The sequence below is a fragment of the Cebus imitator genome, unplaced genomic scaffold (genome assembly GCF_001604975.1).
Source record: "Cebus imitator isolate Cc_AM_T3 unplaced genomic scaffold, Cebus_imitator-1.0 Scaffold85, whole genome shotgun sequence".
NCBI classification, from domain to species: domain Eukaryota; kingdom Metazoa; phylum Chordata; class Mammalia; order Primates; family Cebidae; genus Cebus; species Cebus imitator.
In genome coordinates, this window is record NW_016107400.1 from 745899 (window position 1) to 760786 (window position 14888).

Below are 14888 nucleotides of genomic sequence, written 5' to 3' on the forward strand. Positions count from 1 at the left end.
TTTTTTTTTTTTTGTTTTTTTGCTGTTTCCATGTCTTTGTATAGTGCATGTAATAGCTTGAGTATACTTATAAATTAATAACATCTTTTAAAGGCACTGCCTTATGTTCTTTGTAATCACAGAAAAATAAAAATATCCTTTGCAAGTTTAATAAATGTATTCATTTTGAGATTGAAGGATTTAATCTTATTTTAGAAATGTCATTACATTCTGAAGCAAAGATTTATGAAATGTTCAGACTTCATTACCTCACACTTTAAAAATTTTGGACTTGACATTTAGGTATTGATAATACAAAACTTGTAAACTTGTAGAATGAAGCTTATTTCATTTTTTAATTTTACTGCTGACCCCTAGGTTATCTTGTTTTTGGTGGCCTACTTCCTTATCTCATCCTCTCTTTTTAAATCTGTTGCTTGCTTTTTCCAGCAAATTCAACATCCAACAGCTTCCTTGATAGCAAAAGTAGCAACAGCTCAGGATGATGTCACAGGAGATGGTACTACTTCAAATGTTCTAATTATTGGAGAGTTATTAAAACAAGCTGATCTGTACATTTCTGAGGTATTAGAATTTCACAGAATTCATATGTTCTTTTTGAATGGCAGGTTGTTTTTTTAACTAATAAAATGGTTGAGTTTTAGACAGTTAATTATTTATTTATTTATTTATTTATTTATTTATAGATGGAGTCTAGCTCTGTCGCCCAGGCTAGAGTGAAGTGGCAGGATCTCAGCTCATTGTAACCTCCGCCTTACAGGTTCAAGTGATTCCCCTGCTTCAGCCTCCCAAATAGCTGGGATTAAAGACATGTGCCACCATGCCCAGCTAATTTTTATATTTTTATTAGAGATGGGGTTTCACCATGGTGGCCAGGCTGGTCTCGAGCTCCTGACCTCAGGTGATCCACCTGCCTTGATCGTCCAGAGTGCTGGGATTACAGCTGTGAGCCACTGTGCCTGGCCTAGACAGTTAATTTTAATTAACATATTCTTGGCCAATGATAAATGGAAATAATAATGAACTTTTTTGGCCAAAATAATGCCTTTTATTGGAATTATATACCTCTTTTAAAAATGAAATATTTAAAATACATAAAAAAGTAAAAAATCACCCATGTATTCATGGGTAATTAAGAAAAAAATGCCATAAAGTTGAAACCAAATTATTTACCTTTATAAAACAACTGGAGAAAAATTATTGAAGGTTTTCCTTTTTGTGAATTTACCTCCCTTTCTAGTTTCATTTTTCTTTATTAAATCATCTACTTCAGCCAGATGCCTCCATTCACCTCTGAAAACATCATGTACATTTCTACTTCTGTGCCTTTATTCAATCTGTATTCTTTCCTTGGCATTATTTTATCACTTTTCTCTAATGAAATATCTGAAGTTTTTCTCTCTCTCAGGGACCATTTCAGCAAAGTATAACCTGGTCAAAATGATTCTTTGTGTTTGTTTAGTATTAGGAATTTTCTGTTAATTCAGTACTTGCAACTTAAGATGCTTTTGGCTGTAAGCAACTTGACTAAAACTCAAACAATAAGGAAATGATTATCTCCCATAATAGATAATTGAGAGATAAGACAGACCGTCAGGTTGTGTGATAACAAAATTCAGTCATTGAGTACACAGGTCCTTTGTCTCTTAACTCTTCCACTCACAGCACTCTTTCATCCTTAGATTATTTCTGTCTTGAAAGTAAGACTGGCTGCTTGTAATCCCAGCACTTTGGGAGGCTGAGGCAGGAGGATCACTTTAGCCTAGGAATTTGAGACCAGCCTGGGAAACATAGTGAGACCCTGTTTTTAGAAATAATAAAAAAAAAAAAAATTAGGCTTGGTGGTATGCCATGTGTGGTGCTAGCTACTCAGGAGGCTGAGGCAGGAGGATCACTTTAGCCTAGGAATTTGAGACCAGCCTGGGAAACATAGTGAGACCCTGTTTTTAGAAATAATAAAAAAAAAAAAAATTAGGCTTGGTGGTATGCCATGTGTGGTGCTAGCTACTCAGGAGGCTGAGGCAGGAGGATCACCTGAACCCAGGAGGTGGAGGCTGCAGTAAACCATGATTGCACCACTGTACTTCAGCCTGGGTGACTAGGTGACAGAGTGAGACCCAGTCTCAGAGAGACAGAGAGAGAGAGAGGGAGGGAGGGAGGAAAGAAGGGGAGGGGAGGGAAGGAAGACTGTCAGAGGAAATTAGGCAGAGTGCAAGAGAAAGCCATTCATAAGTCCTTTGTTTAGTAAGATTGGGCCAACTTTAGTATTATGTCCATCCCAAGCCAATAACAATTTTTAGGGAATTGACTTAGACTAATCAAGATCCACTCCTTCAGCTGGTGATAAGATCAGCTTTCTCCAAAGCACAGGTGGGAGAGGGATACCCAAACCGAATTAGAGTGGGGTTAGGAAGAAAGGAGTCTGGCAAGGATGAGTTGCTAACAGACATTATGAAACCCTGTGGCCATACAGTGATAGGGCTGGACACAGTATATGATAGAATCACTGAGGCTGGAGGGACATCCTAAACCAGCATGAAGTAGGAAGAACTCTCTGGAGGAAGGAAGGCCTGGGCTAAATCTTCAGGATGAGGAGGAATGAACCAGACAAAAGAGCAAAGGGTGAGGAGAATGGCTTTCCAGGCAGAAGGAACAAAATAAGCAAAGCCACAGAGAAGACAAGCAACATGGTGTTGTATGAAGCTACAAGCATTTTGGTGTTGCTGGAATTTCAAGTGATGTGAACAGTAGTGAAGAGGCTAGAGAGGGAAGTGGGAGCCAGATCACAGAGGGCGTGTAGTTTGCTAACCAAGAAGCTTACACTTCATCTTGTGGTATTACAGACCAAACATAGCAACATACTAATGACTAATATGGTCAGATTGGCATTTTTCTTTTTTTCTTTTTGCGATGGAGTCTTACTGTCCATCTCACAGGCTGGAGTGCAGTGGCACAATCTCGGCTCACTCCACCTCCTGGGTTCAAGCAATTCTCCTGCCTCAGCCTCCTGAGTAGCTGAGATTACAGGCGTGTCACCATGTCTGGCTAATTTTTTATTTTATTTTATTTTTTTAGTAGAGACAGGGTTTCACTGTGCTGGCCAGGCTGGTCTCGAACTCCTGACCTCATGGTCCACTCGCCTCAGCCTCCCAAAGTGCTGGGATTACAGGTGTGAGCCACCACGCCTGGCCCAGATTGGCATGTTAAATATTTGGGGGATGGTTTTAAGGGAGTCTAGATGAGAGGTTTTCATAATAGTCTGGATGGCAGATTGTGAGGCCCTAGCTTGAAGACATTTTTGAAAATGGTTAATAACACAGGCTCTAGAGTCAGGTCTCATGGGTTTAAACCCTGGTTTCACTCCTTATTATCTTGGTGATCTAAAGCAAATTACATTATCCTTTAACCCTTGGTCTCCTCATCTGTGAAATAGGAAAAATAATATCCACTTCATAGTGTGGCTAGAGGATTAAATGTCCAGCACAGATATTCAGTGCCAACTTTTAAAGATTATTGTAGTAAAGAAAAGAAGTAAGGGAATGAATTAAACCAAGTGCTAGCTTTCACAAAGTTTGTGTATTATTTTATGGAACAAAAAATACTATTATCAAATTTTGTCATAATTTTAGACCTATAGAAAAGTTGCAAGCATACTACAAAGAATTCCTGTTTACTTTTTACCCAGATTCTTCAAGTATTTTTCTCTCATTCCCTGCCTGCCCTGTTCTCTTCCTTAATATCAGTGTACATATTCTTTTCTAAACTGTATGTTGCAGACGTGATCTAAATATTTCAGTGTGCATTTATTAAAACTAGCGAATTATATAATTGCAGTATAGTTATAAAAACCAGGAAATTCATAATAACATCAACACATTGATACATGACTATTATCTAATTTGCATTCTATTCAAATTTCACCACTTGTACTAATGGTGTTCTTTATAGAAAAAAAAGATCTAAGTTCATGCATTGCATTCAGTTGTCATGTTCCTTTAGTATCTTTTAAGCTAGACTAGTTCCTGAGCTACCTTTTATGCTTCATGATATTGCTACTTTTAGGAGTACCAGCCAGTTATTTTGTAGAAAGTCCCTCAATTTGGATGTGCCTGTTTTCTCAAGTAAACTCAGGTTATAGATTGTGGGCAGGAGTACCACAGAAGTGTTGTGTTCTACTGAATGCATCATATCAGGAGGCATGTGATGCCTGTCTGTCTCATTATTGTGATGTTAACTTTGATCACTTGGTGAAGTGGTAGATACCACAGTGTTCTGTCTGCCACTTTTTCCCAATGCAATGATGGTTCTTTTCCTCTGCATTGAAAAGTATCATTTTTTGTGTACCCATTCAGAAGGGCACCACATAACAACAATGCAGTCAGAATTTCTGGAAATGAAAAGGACTTTTGTAATTTTTTGTACTAGACTTGCAGCTTTACTGTACATTTGAGATCATTTCAAGTATGAAGCACTAAAATGACTTACAAATTACATACACTTATATTTCATGGCATTAATGGGAGTTACTTTTTTGGACATAATATATTAATCAGACAGGATGGTTACTTTTACATTGGATGACTTATTTTATAATTTATAATTTTATGTTGATGTAACAGGGCCTGCACCCTAGAATAATAGCCGAAGGATTTGAAACTGCAAAGATAAAAGCACTTGAAGTTTTGGAGGAAGTTAAAGTGACAAAGGAGATGAAAAGAAAAATCCTCTTAGATGTAGCTAGAACATCATTACGAACTAAAGTTCATGCTAAACTGGCTGATGTGTTAACAGAGGTATGTTATTAAACTTTTGCATTCAGGACAAGTATAGCCTAACGCATGGTGATATTTTTCTTTTTTCTGTAAGATAATCAAGTATTGCATGTGGTTTTTTAGACATAAAATATGGAAGGCAGACAGTTATTGTATAGGCTTACCTATAGACTAGATTTGAGTGGTCAGAACAGTATTTGTAATTTTCAGCAGTGTCATACTAGGCCTTTTTAAAAACGTGACTTGAAAGTTGGGAAAGGTTTGGCTGGTCTTTTTAAAGCTAGAGGTCCATGTTTTACTATGTGAGGTAACACATGAGATAGTTGTTTTAGCAGCGTACCTTGTAGATAAGGTTACCCATATAATGAAATGGGAGTGATAGGATATATTAATATATTAATATTCACATCTTGGAAATGTATGTTTGTTTTGTTTATTTCTTTTATTTATTTGTTTATTTTTGAGACAGAGTTTCACTCTGTCACCCAGGCTGGAGGGCAGTGGTGCAATCTCGGCTCATTGTAACCTCTGTCTCCCGGGTTCAAGCAGTTCTCCTTACCTCAGCCTCCCGAGTAGCTGGAATTACAGGCACGTACCACCACGCCTGGCTAATTTCTGTATTTTTAGTAGAGATGGAATGTCAATATGTTAACCAAACTTGTCTCAAACTCCTGACCTCAAAGGATCCAATTGCTTTGGCCTCCCAAAGTGCTGAGATTACAGGCGTGAGCCACCACATCCTGCCAGTGTTTTGTTTATTTCTAAAGGTAGAATATGTGTTATATAGGCCGGGTACGGTGGCTCACACTTGTAATCCCAGCTCTTTGGGAGGCCAAGGTGGGCAGATCACCTGAGGTCAGGAGTTTGAGACCAGCCTGGCCAACCTGATGAAATCCTGTCTCTTCTAAAAATACAAAAATTAGCTGGGCATGGTGGCGGGCACCTGTAATCCCAGCTACTTGGGAGGCTAAGGCAGGAGAATTGCTTCAGGACTGGGAAGTTGTAGTGAGCTGAGGTCATGCCACTGGGCATGGTGACGGGCACCTGTAATCCCAGCTACTTGGGAGGCTAAGGCAGGAGAATTGCTTCAGGACTGGGAAGTTGTAGTGAGCTGAGGTCATGCCACTGGGCATGGTGGCGGGCACCTGTAATCCCAGCTACTTGGGAGGCTAAGGCAGGAGAATTGCTTCAGGACTGGGAAGTTGTAGTGAGCTGAGGTCATGCCACTGCACTCCAGTCTGGTGACAGAGTGAAACTTTGTCTCAAGAAAAAAATGTATTTTATACAAAGATAAGATTGGCTGGATATTTTGGAAGGCTTTTGACAGGTGGCAATGATTTGGTATCATTATTGTTTCTCAGCTTTGTAGTTTCTGAAACTTGAATATATTTGTTTCCCAGGAATGATAAATTCAGAGGAAACAAACTCACAAGACATTGACATGCAAAGCAGAATACTATCTTAATAATTTACTTTGAGAACTACAAGTGCCAAATGTACCGGAATACCTGAGTTGTTTCTGGTCAATTCTTACCATTAAAAAAAACCAACAGATTAAGATCGGGCAATTTCTTGATGAGCAGAGTCAGAAGAAAGGCTCTGCTGTGTTTTCTGCTGTTAGGGTACTCAAATGGCCCAGAATCTTCATGCTACTAGGGCACCCATTCTGTTTTGGAGTTGCAGAAACACTAATATTCTCACGTCCAATGGCCTTTTTAAATTCATTATTTGGCTTTAAAATCAAATATGTCACCTCAGGTAAATCTTTCTAAGATAGTATATTTCTTCTTTATGTATATTTTAGGGTACTTATAACTTAGCTCTTAATTTCTGCAGTAATTTATCATTTTTATATCATTTTCTGAGCTAAGCAATAAGATGTGATGTGCTATGCTTCTTAAATTGTATATCCCTGGTCATATGTGACAGAATAAATGAGACATATCTTTCTGGAGTGTCAATTTTACTTTACAATTTTTGGGGAAAACATTATTTTCATGTTGAGCTAAACACATTATGGGGTGACATGAAAGCTTTTCATGATGAAACATGAGACTTTAAAATTTTCTGCTATTATAGGCAGCATACTGGAGCTATTACCTTAGATTACATTTCCTTCTTTTCCATTAAGGTGTCCTTTGGTGGAAAAGTTTGGATAATCTTCGTATGATAGAAAGAGTTAACTTGGCAGTTAAGGAGCCCTGAATTCTAGTCCTGGCCCTGTTAATAGCTGTTAGATCATATTTTAAAACTGTAACTTCTTAAGGTCTTATCTCAATTGCCTTACCTGTGAAATAAAAGGTTTGGACCTGATGATCTCCGAAGTTTCTCTAGACTCTAAAGTGCCTGTTGGCGTTGGTTATTATTCGTGTCCGCAATAAAGTGGCACATATTGGTCTTGCCCTGTGTTTTGAATCCTGAAGGCTTTTATGTCCTTAGCCTGGTGATAGATTGTTTGGGCCATTGGTTTATTTTAGTAGTCCAAATAACTTACTGTTCTCTTTCACTTCTCTTTCAGGCTGTGGTGGATTCTGTTTTGGCTGTTAGAAGACCAGGTTACCCTATTGATCTCTTCATGGTAGAAATCGTGGAGATGAAGCATAAATTAGAAACAGATACGAAGTAAATTACATAAACCTTGACAACATATAGGTTCTAGAATATTTGTTTTTTATTCTTTTATTAAATTCATTACTTACTTTTATTCAACGTAAATATATTCATTCAACATGTGTTAAGTCACTGTTCTAGGTGATAGGAATTAAGAGTAAATGGAACAGAATTTCTTTCCCTCAGAAGCTTATGTTTCTAATTGAAATGGGAAAAAAAATCATGTGTGTGATTTTATAGTGGACAGGGAAGGCCACTCTGATAAGAACCTAGAGAGCTAAGAGATGTCTGAAGAAACAAGGGAGCTAGCCACATATGCACATCTGGAACAGGAGGGTTCTAAGCAGAAGGAATGACCCCTGAAAAGGTCCTGAGGCAGAAGTGTGACTGGGGTATTACAGTGTGCCTGGAGCACAGACGAGGAGATGAGGGAAGAGGGGCCAGATTATGGAGTACCTTGTTGGTTTTGGATTTACTCTTTTAAAACTTTCTATTAGCCGGGCGCGGTGGCTCACGCCTGTAATCCCAGTACTTTGGGAGGCTGAGGCGGGTGGATCACGAGGTCAAGAGATCAAGACCATCCTGGTCAACATGGTGAAACCCCGTCTCTACTAAAACTACAAAAAATTAGCTGGGCATGGTGGTGCGTGCCTGTAATCCCAGCTACTCAGGAGGCTGAGGCAGGAGAATTGCCTGAACCCAGGAGGCGGAGGTTGCGGTGACCGAGATTGCGCCATTGCACTCCAGCCTGGGTAACAAGAGCGAAACTCCGTCTCAAAAAAAAAAAAAAAACTTTCTATTATACAAAATTGTAAACATATGTAGAGAGAACAGAATAGGGAACTTCCACATACCTGTTAGCTATCTTTATCAATTTCCAATATATAAACCAATCTTTTCAACCATACCCCTCCTTCTTTCCCCCTCCCACCTTGGATTATTTTGAAGCACATCCAGACATCATATACCACCTGTAAATATCATATAATCCATTAAACACAAACCCCCTGCTTTTACCTAATATATCCACAAAACATTATCACACCTTAAAAATTGATAACTCATTAATACCATCACATAGTCTAATTGTTGTCTCAGATTTTTTTCAATTTTGTTTGGATTAACATCTACACACAGTCTGTATACTGCACTTAAGTGATAACTCTTTTAAGTCTCTGTTAATTTGTAGGTTCTTTCTTCCTCTCATTGTTTTTCACCTTGATAATTATTTTGGAGAAGTCTGATGATTTGTCTTGAAGAGTTTTTATGGGAAGATTTTTGATTATTCATGCGATTTTCTTAATGGCTATAGGACTAGTTAGGTTTTCTACTTATTTTGTGAATCATTTTGGTAAGTAATGTTTATCCATTTTGTTTAACTCTGAAATTTTTGGTATAAAATGTTGATAAATATCCTTTTGGGCATACATTTTTATGAGGATCCTATTTGCAGGATCTATAGTGGTATCACTATTTTTTTTCTGGTGTTTTTTATGCCCTCCTTTCCTTTTTTGGTAATTTGTTCCCAGAGGTTTGTTTGTTTTTGTTTCATCGTGTCTTTCTCTTTATTATTTAATTTACTTTTTTTGGAATTTTGTGGAGACTTCTTTGCTGCTTCTGTTGTATTACAGTAGCTACTTAGGTTATTAATTTTCAATCTCCTGCTTTTGTAATACAGTACTTAAGATCTTAACTTTTTCTCAAAGTACTAGTTAGCTGCATCCTTCAAGTTTTGCTACACAATTTCATAATTTTTCTTCAGTTTAAAATATTTTCTGATTTCTACTAGAAGTGTGTTTCTTCAAAATACATAGGAAAATTTTAGTTATCACCGATACCTAGCTTAATTACATTATGGTCAGAGAATATGTTCTATGAGATTTTGCTCCTTTGAAATGTATTGATACTTGCTTTCTGGCTCAGTGCATAGTCAATTTTTGTTATGCTAATGTTTCATGTACTTGAAAAAAATGTATGCTGCAGTTAGTAGGTACAATTTTATATATATGTCCATTAAGATCAAGGTATCCTGTTAACCCTGTTGTTTAGAACTTCTATATCCTTATTGATGTTTTAACTGCTTATTCTGTCAATTACTGAGAGAAATGTATTAATATCTTTCAATATTATTGTGTACCTGTTTATATTTTACTTTAGTTTTGAGAGTTTTGCTTTATACATCTTGAGACAATCTTATTAGATGCATATGGTTTTCTTTTTTTAAATTGTATTTGGGCTCTGGGGTACATGTGCAAATCCTGCATCCTGCAGGATTGTTGTATAGGTACGTACATGCCATGGTGGTTTGCTGTCTCCATCCCCTGCCCCACCCCCCCCCCCCCCCCCCCCCCCCCCCCCCCCCCCCCCCCCCCCCCCCCCCCCCTCCCCCCCCCCCCCGCCCCACCCCAGTCTCCTATATCAGGCGTTTCTCCTGGTGTTATCCCTCCCCATCCTTCCCCGCCCCCACCGCTGTCTCCCCTCCACCCCACTGCCTAGCCCTGTGAGTGTTTTTCCCATCCCCATGCCCAAGTGTTCTCATTGTTTATCATCCGCCTATGAGTGAAAACATGCAGTGTTCGGTTTTCTGTTCTTGTGTCAGTTTGCTAAGAATGATGGTTTCTTGGTTCATCCATGTCTCTACAAAGGACACGAACTCATTGTTTTTTATGGCTGCATAGTATTCCATGGTGTATATGTGCCACATTTTTTTTTGTCTAGTCTGTCATCAATGGGCATTTGGATTGGTTCCAGGTCTTTGCTATTGTAAACAGCACTGCAATGAACATATGTGTGCATGTGTCTTTATGACAGAACAATTTATAATCCTTTGGGTATATACCCAGTAATGGGATTGCTGGGTCAAATGGAATTTCTATTTCTAGATCCTTGAGGAATCGCCACACTGTCTTCCACAATGGTTGAACTAATTTACACTCCCACTGACAGTGTAAAAGTGTTCCTTTTTCTCCACATCCTCTCCAGCATCTGTTGTCTCCAGGTTTTTTCATGATCGCCATTCTAACTGGTGTGAGATGGTATCTCAATGCGGTTTTGATTTGCATTTCTCTAATGACCAGTGATGATGAACATTTTTTCATATGTTTGTTGACCACATATTTTCTTCTTTTGAAAAGTGGCTGTTCATATTCCTTGCCCACTTTTAAATGGGTTTGTTTGTTTTTTTCTTGTAAATCTGCTTTAGTTCTTTGTAGATTCTGGATATTAGCCCTTTGTCTGGTGGGTAGATTGTGAAAATTTTTTCCCATTCTGTTGCTTGCCGGTTTACTCTAATGATTGTTTCTTTTGCTGTGCAGAAGCTCTTAAGTTTAATTAGGTCCCATTTGTCTATTTTGGCTTTTGTTGCCATTGCTTTTGGTGTTTTAGTCATGAAGTCCTTGCCTGTGCCTATGTCCTGAATGGTTTTGCCTAGGTTTTCTTCTAGGGTTTAATGGTGTTAGTTCTTATGTTTAAATCTTTAATCCATCTGGAGTTAATTTTTGTATAAGGTGTAAGGAAGGGATCCAGCTTCAGCTTCCTGCCTATGGCTAGCCAGTTTTCCCAACACCATTTACTAAACAGGGAATCCTTTCTCCATTGCTTATTTTTGTCAGGTTTGTCAAAGATCAGATGGTTGTAGATGTGTGATGTTGCTTCTGAGGCCTCTGTTCTGTTCTGTTGGTCTATATCTCTGTTTTGGTACCAGTACCATGCTGTTTTGATTACTGTAGCCTTGTAGTATAGTTTGAAGTCAGGTAGTGTGATGCCTCCAGCTTTGCCTTTTTTGCTTAGGATTGTCTTGGTTATGCCAGCTCTCTTTCGGTTCCATATGAAGTTTAAAGTGGTTTTTTCCAGTTCTGTGAAGAAGGTCAATGGTAGCTTGATGGGGATAGCCTTGAATTTATAAATTACTTTGGGCAGTATGGCCATTTTCACAATATTGATTCTTCCTAACCATGAGCGTGGAATGCTTTTCCATCTGTTTGTGTCCTCTCTTATTTCCTTGAGCAGTGGTTTGTAGTTCTCCTTGAAGAGATCTTTTACCTCCTTTGTTAGTTGTATTCCTAGGTATTTTATTCTCTTTGTAGCAATTCTAAATGGGAGTTTGCTCACGATTTGGCTCTCTGTTTGTCTGTTATTGGTGTATATGAATGCTTGTGATTTCTGCACAATGATTTTGTATCCTGAGACTTTGCTGAAGTTGCTTATCAGCTTAAGGAGGTTTTGGGCTGAGATGATGGGGTCTTCTAAATATATGATCATGTCATCTGCAAATAGGGACAATTTGCCTTCTTCTTTTCCTAATTGAATGCCCTTTATTTCTTTTTCTTGCCTAATTGCTCTGGATAGAACTTCCAATACTATATTGAATTAGGAGTGGTGAGAGAGGGCATCCTTGTCTAGTGACAGTTTTTAAAGGGAATGCTTTTAATTTTTGCCCATTCCATATGATATTGGCTGTGGATTTGTTGTGAATAGCTTTTATTGTTTTGAGATATGTTCCATTGATACCTAGTTTATTGAGAGTTTTTAGTATAAAGGGCTATTGAATTTTGTTGAAGGCCTTCTCTGCATCTGTTGAGATAATCATGTGGTTTTTGTCTTTGGTTCTGTTTATATGATGAATTACATTGGTAGATTTGTGTATGTTGAACCAGCCTTGCATCCCCAGGATGAAGCCTACATGATAGTGGTGGATAAGCTTTTTAATGTGCTGTTGGATTTGATTTGCCAGTATTTTATTGAAGATTTTTGCATCAGTGTTCATGATGGATATTGCCCTTTAGTTTTCTTTTTTAGTTGTGTTTCTGCCAGATTTTGGTATCAGGTTGATGTTGGCTTCATAGAAAGAGTTAGGGAGGATTCTCTCTTTTTGTATTGTTTGGAATAGTTTCAACAGGAATGGTACCAGCTCCTCTTTGTATGTCTGGTAGAATTCAGCTGTGAATCCGTCTGGACCTGGCTTTTTTTGGTTGGTAGGCTATTAATTGCTGCCTCGACTTCAGACCTTGTTATTGGTCTTTTCAGGGTTTCAGCTTCTTCTGGGCTTAGTCTTGGGAGTCTGCAAGTGTCCAGGAATTTATCCATTTCTTCCAGATTTTCTGGTTTATGTGCATAGAGTTGTTTGTAGTAATCTCTGATGGTAGTTTGTATTTCCGAGGAATCGGTGGTGATCTCCCCTTTACTGTTTTTTCTTGCATCTATTTGATTCTTCTCTCTTTTCTTTTTTTGTTAATCTACTAGCAGTCTGTCTATTTTGTTGATCTTTTCAAAAAACCAGCTCCTGGTTTTATTGATTTTTTGAAGTTTTTTTGTGTCTCTATCTCCTTCAGTTCTGCTCTGATCTTAGTTATTTCTTGTCTTCTGCTTGCTTTTGAGTTTTTTTGATCTTGCTCCTCTAATTCTTTCAATTTTGATGATAGGGTATTGATTTTAGATCTTTCCTTGTTTCTCATGTGGGCATTTATTGCTATAAATTTCCCTCTAGACACTGCTTTAAATGTGTCCCATAGGATCTGGTACACTGTGTCCTCATTCTCTTTGGTTTCAAAGAAAATTTTTATTTCTTCCTTCATTTCATTGTTTATCCATTTGTCATTCAGGAACAAGTTGTTCAGTTTCCATGTGATTGTATGGTTTTAAGTGCTTTTCTTAATCCTGAGTTCTAATTTGATTGTGTTGTGGTCTGAGAGACTGTTATGATTTTCACTCTTTTACATTTGCTGAGGAGTGATTTACTTCCAATTATGTGGTCAATTTTGGAGTAAGTGCAATGTGGTGCTGAGAAGAATGTGTATTCTGTGGATTTGGGGTGGAGTGTTTTATAAATGTCTGTTAGGTCCGCTTGTTCCAAATCTGTGTTTAAGTCCTGGATATCCTTGTTGACTTCCTGTCTTGTTGATCTGTCCAATATTGTCAGTGGAATGTTAAAGTCTCCCACTATTATTATGTGGGAGTCTAAGTCTCTTTGTAGGTCTTTAAGAACTTGCTTTATGTATCTGGGTGCTCCTGCATTGGGTGCATAAATATTTAGGATAGTTAGCTCTTCTTGTTGCATTGATCCTTTTACCATTATATAATGCCCTTCTTTGTCTCTTTTGATCTTTGTTGGTTTAAAGTCTGTATTATCAGAGACTAGGATTGCTACCCCTGCTTTTTTTTTGCTCTCCGTTTGCTTGGTAAATCTTCTTCCATCCCTTTATTTTGAGTCTATGTGAGTCTTTGCATGTGAGATAGGCCTCCCGAATACAGCACACCAATGGGTCTTGACTTTTTATCCAGTTTGCCAGTCTGCATCTTTTGATTGGGGCGTTTAGGCCACTTACATTCAACGTTAATATTGTTATGTTTGAATTTGATCCTGCCATTTTGTTACTGGCTGTTTTTTTTGCCCGTGAATTGGTATGGCTCCTTCATTGCGTCGTTATCCTTTACCATTTGGTAGATTTTTGCAGTGGCTGGTACTAGTTGTTCCTTTCCCTGTTTAGTACTTCCTTCAGCAGCTCCTGTAAGGCAGGTCTTGTGGCGACGAAATCTCTCGGCAATTGCTTGTCTGTAAAGAATTTTATTTCTCCTTCACTTATGAAGCTTAGTTTGGCTGGATATGAAATTCTGGGTTGAAAGTTCTTTTCTTTAAGGTTGTTGAATATTGGCCCCCACTCCCTTCTAACGTGCAGGGCTTCTGCCGAGATCTGCTGTGAGTCTGATAGTCTTTACTTTGTGGGTGACTCGACCATTCTCTCTGGCTGCCCTTAGGATTTTTTCCTTCATTTCAACCCTGGTGAATCTGACAACTATGTGCCTTGGAGTTGCTCTTCTTGAGGAATATCTTTGTGGTGTTCTCTGTATTTCCTGGATTTGAATGTTGGCCTGCCTTGTTAGGTTGGGAAAGTTCTCTTGGATAATATCTTGAAGAGTGTTTTCCAGCTTGGATTTGTTATCCCCGTCACATTCAGTTACACTGATTAAGTGTAGATTAGGTTTTTTGACATAATCCCATAGTTCTTGGAGGCTTTGTTCATTTCTTTTCACTCTTTTTTGTCTAATCTTGCGTTCTCATTTTATTTCATTAATTTGATCTTCTATCTCTGATATCTTTTCTTCTGCTTGATTGATTTGGCTGTTGAAACTTGTGTATGCCTTGTCAAGTTCTCGTGCTGTGTTTTTCAGCTCCATCAAGTTGTTTATATTCTTCTCTAAGCTGGTTATTCTAGTTAGCATTTCATCTAACCTTTTTTCAATGTTCTTAGTTTCTTTGCATTAGGTTAGAACATGGTCTTTTAACTCAGAGAAGTTTGTTATTACCCGCCTTCTGAAGCTTGCTTCTGTCAATTCGTCAGATTCATTCTGTCTTTTTTTGTTCCCTTGATGGTGAGGAGTTGTGATCCCTGGGTGGAGAAGAGGTATTCTGTTCTTTGATAGTTTCATCCTTTTTTCACTGTTTTTTTTTCCCCCATCTTTGTGGATTTATCTCCCTTTAATCTTTTTTTTTTTTTTTTTTTTTTTTTT

General features: G+C 38.2%; 1 protein-coding gene across 1 annotated transcript in view; it reads left to right on the forward strand.

The window, feature by feature from the left end:
- CCT6B (chaperonin containing TCP1 subunit 6B) overlaps positions 1–14888 on the forward strand; it is a 39489-nt gene that overhangs the window by 2369 nt on the left and 22232 nt on the right. Inside the window, exons 2-4 of the mRNA XM_017534175.2 lie at positions 358–564; positions 4620–4793; positions 7291–7394. Of these exons, the coding sequence (XP_017389664.1) occupies positions 358–564; positions 4620–4793; positions 7291–7394 (485 nt within the window). The remainder of the gene's footprint in view (positions 1–357; positions 565–4619; positions 4794–7290; positions 7395–14888) is intronic.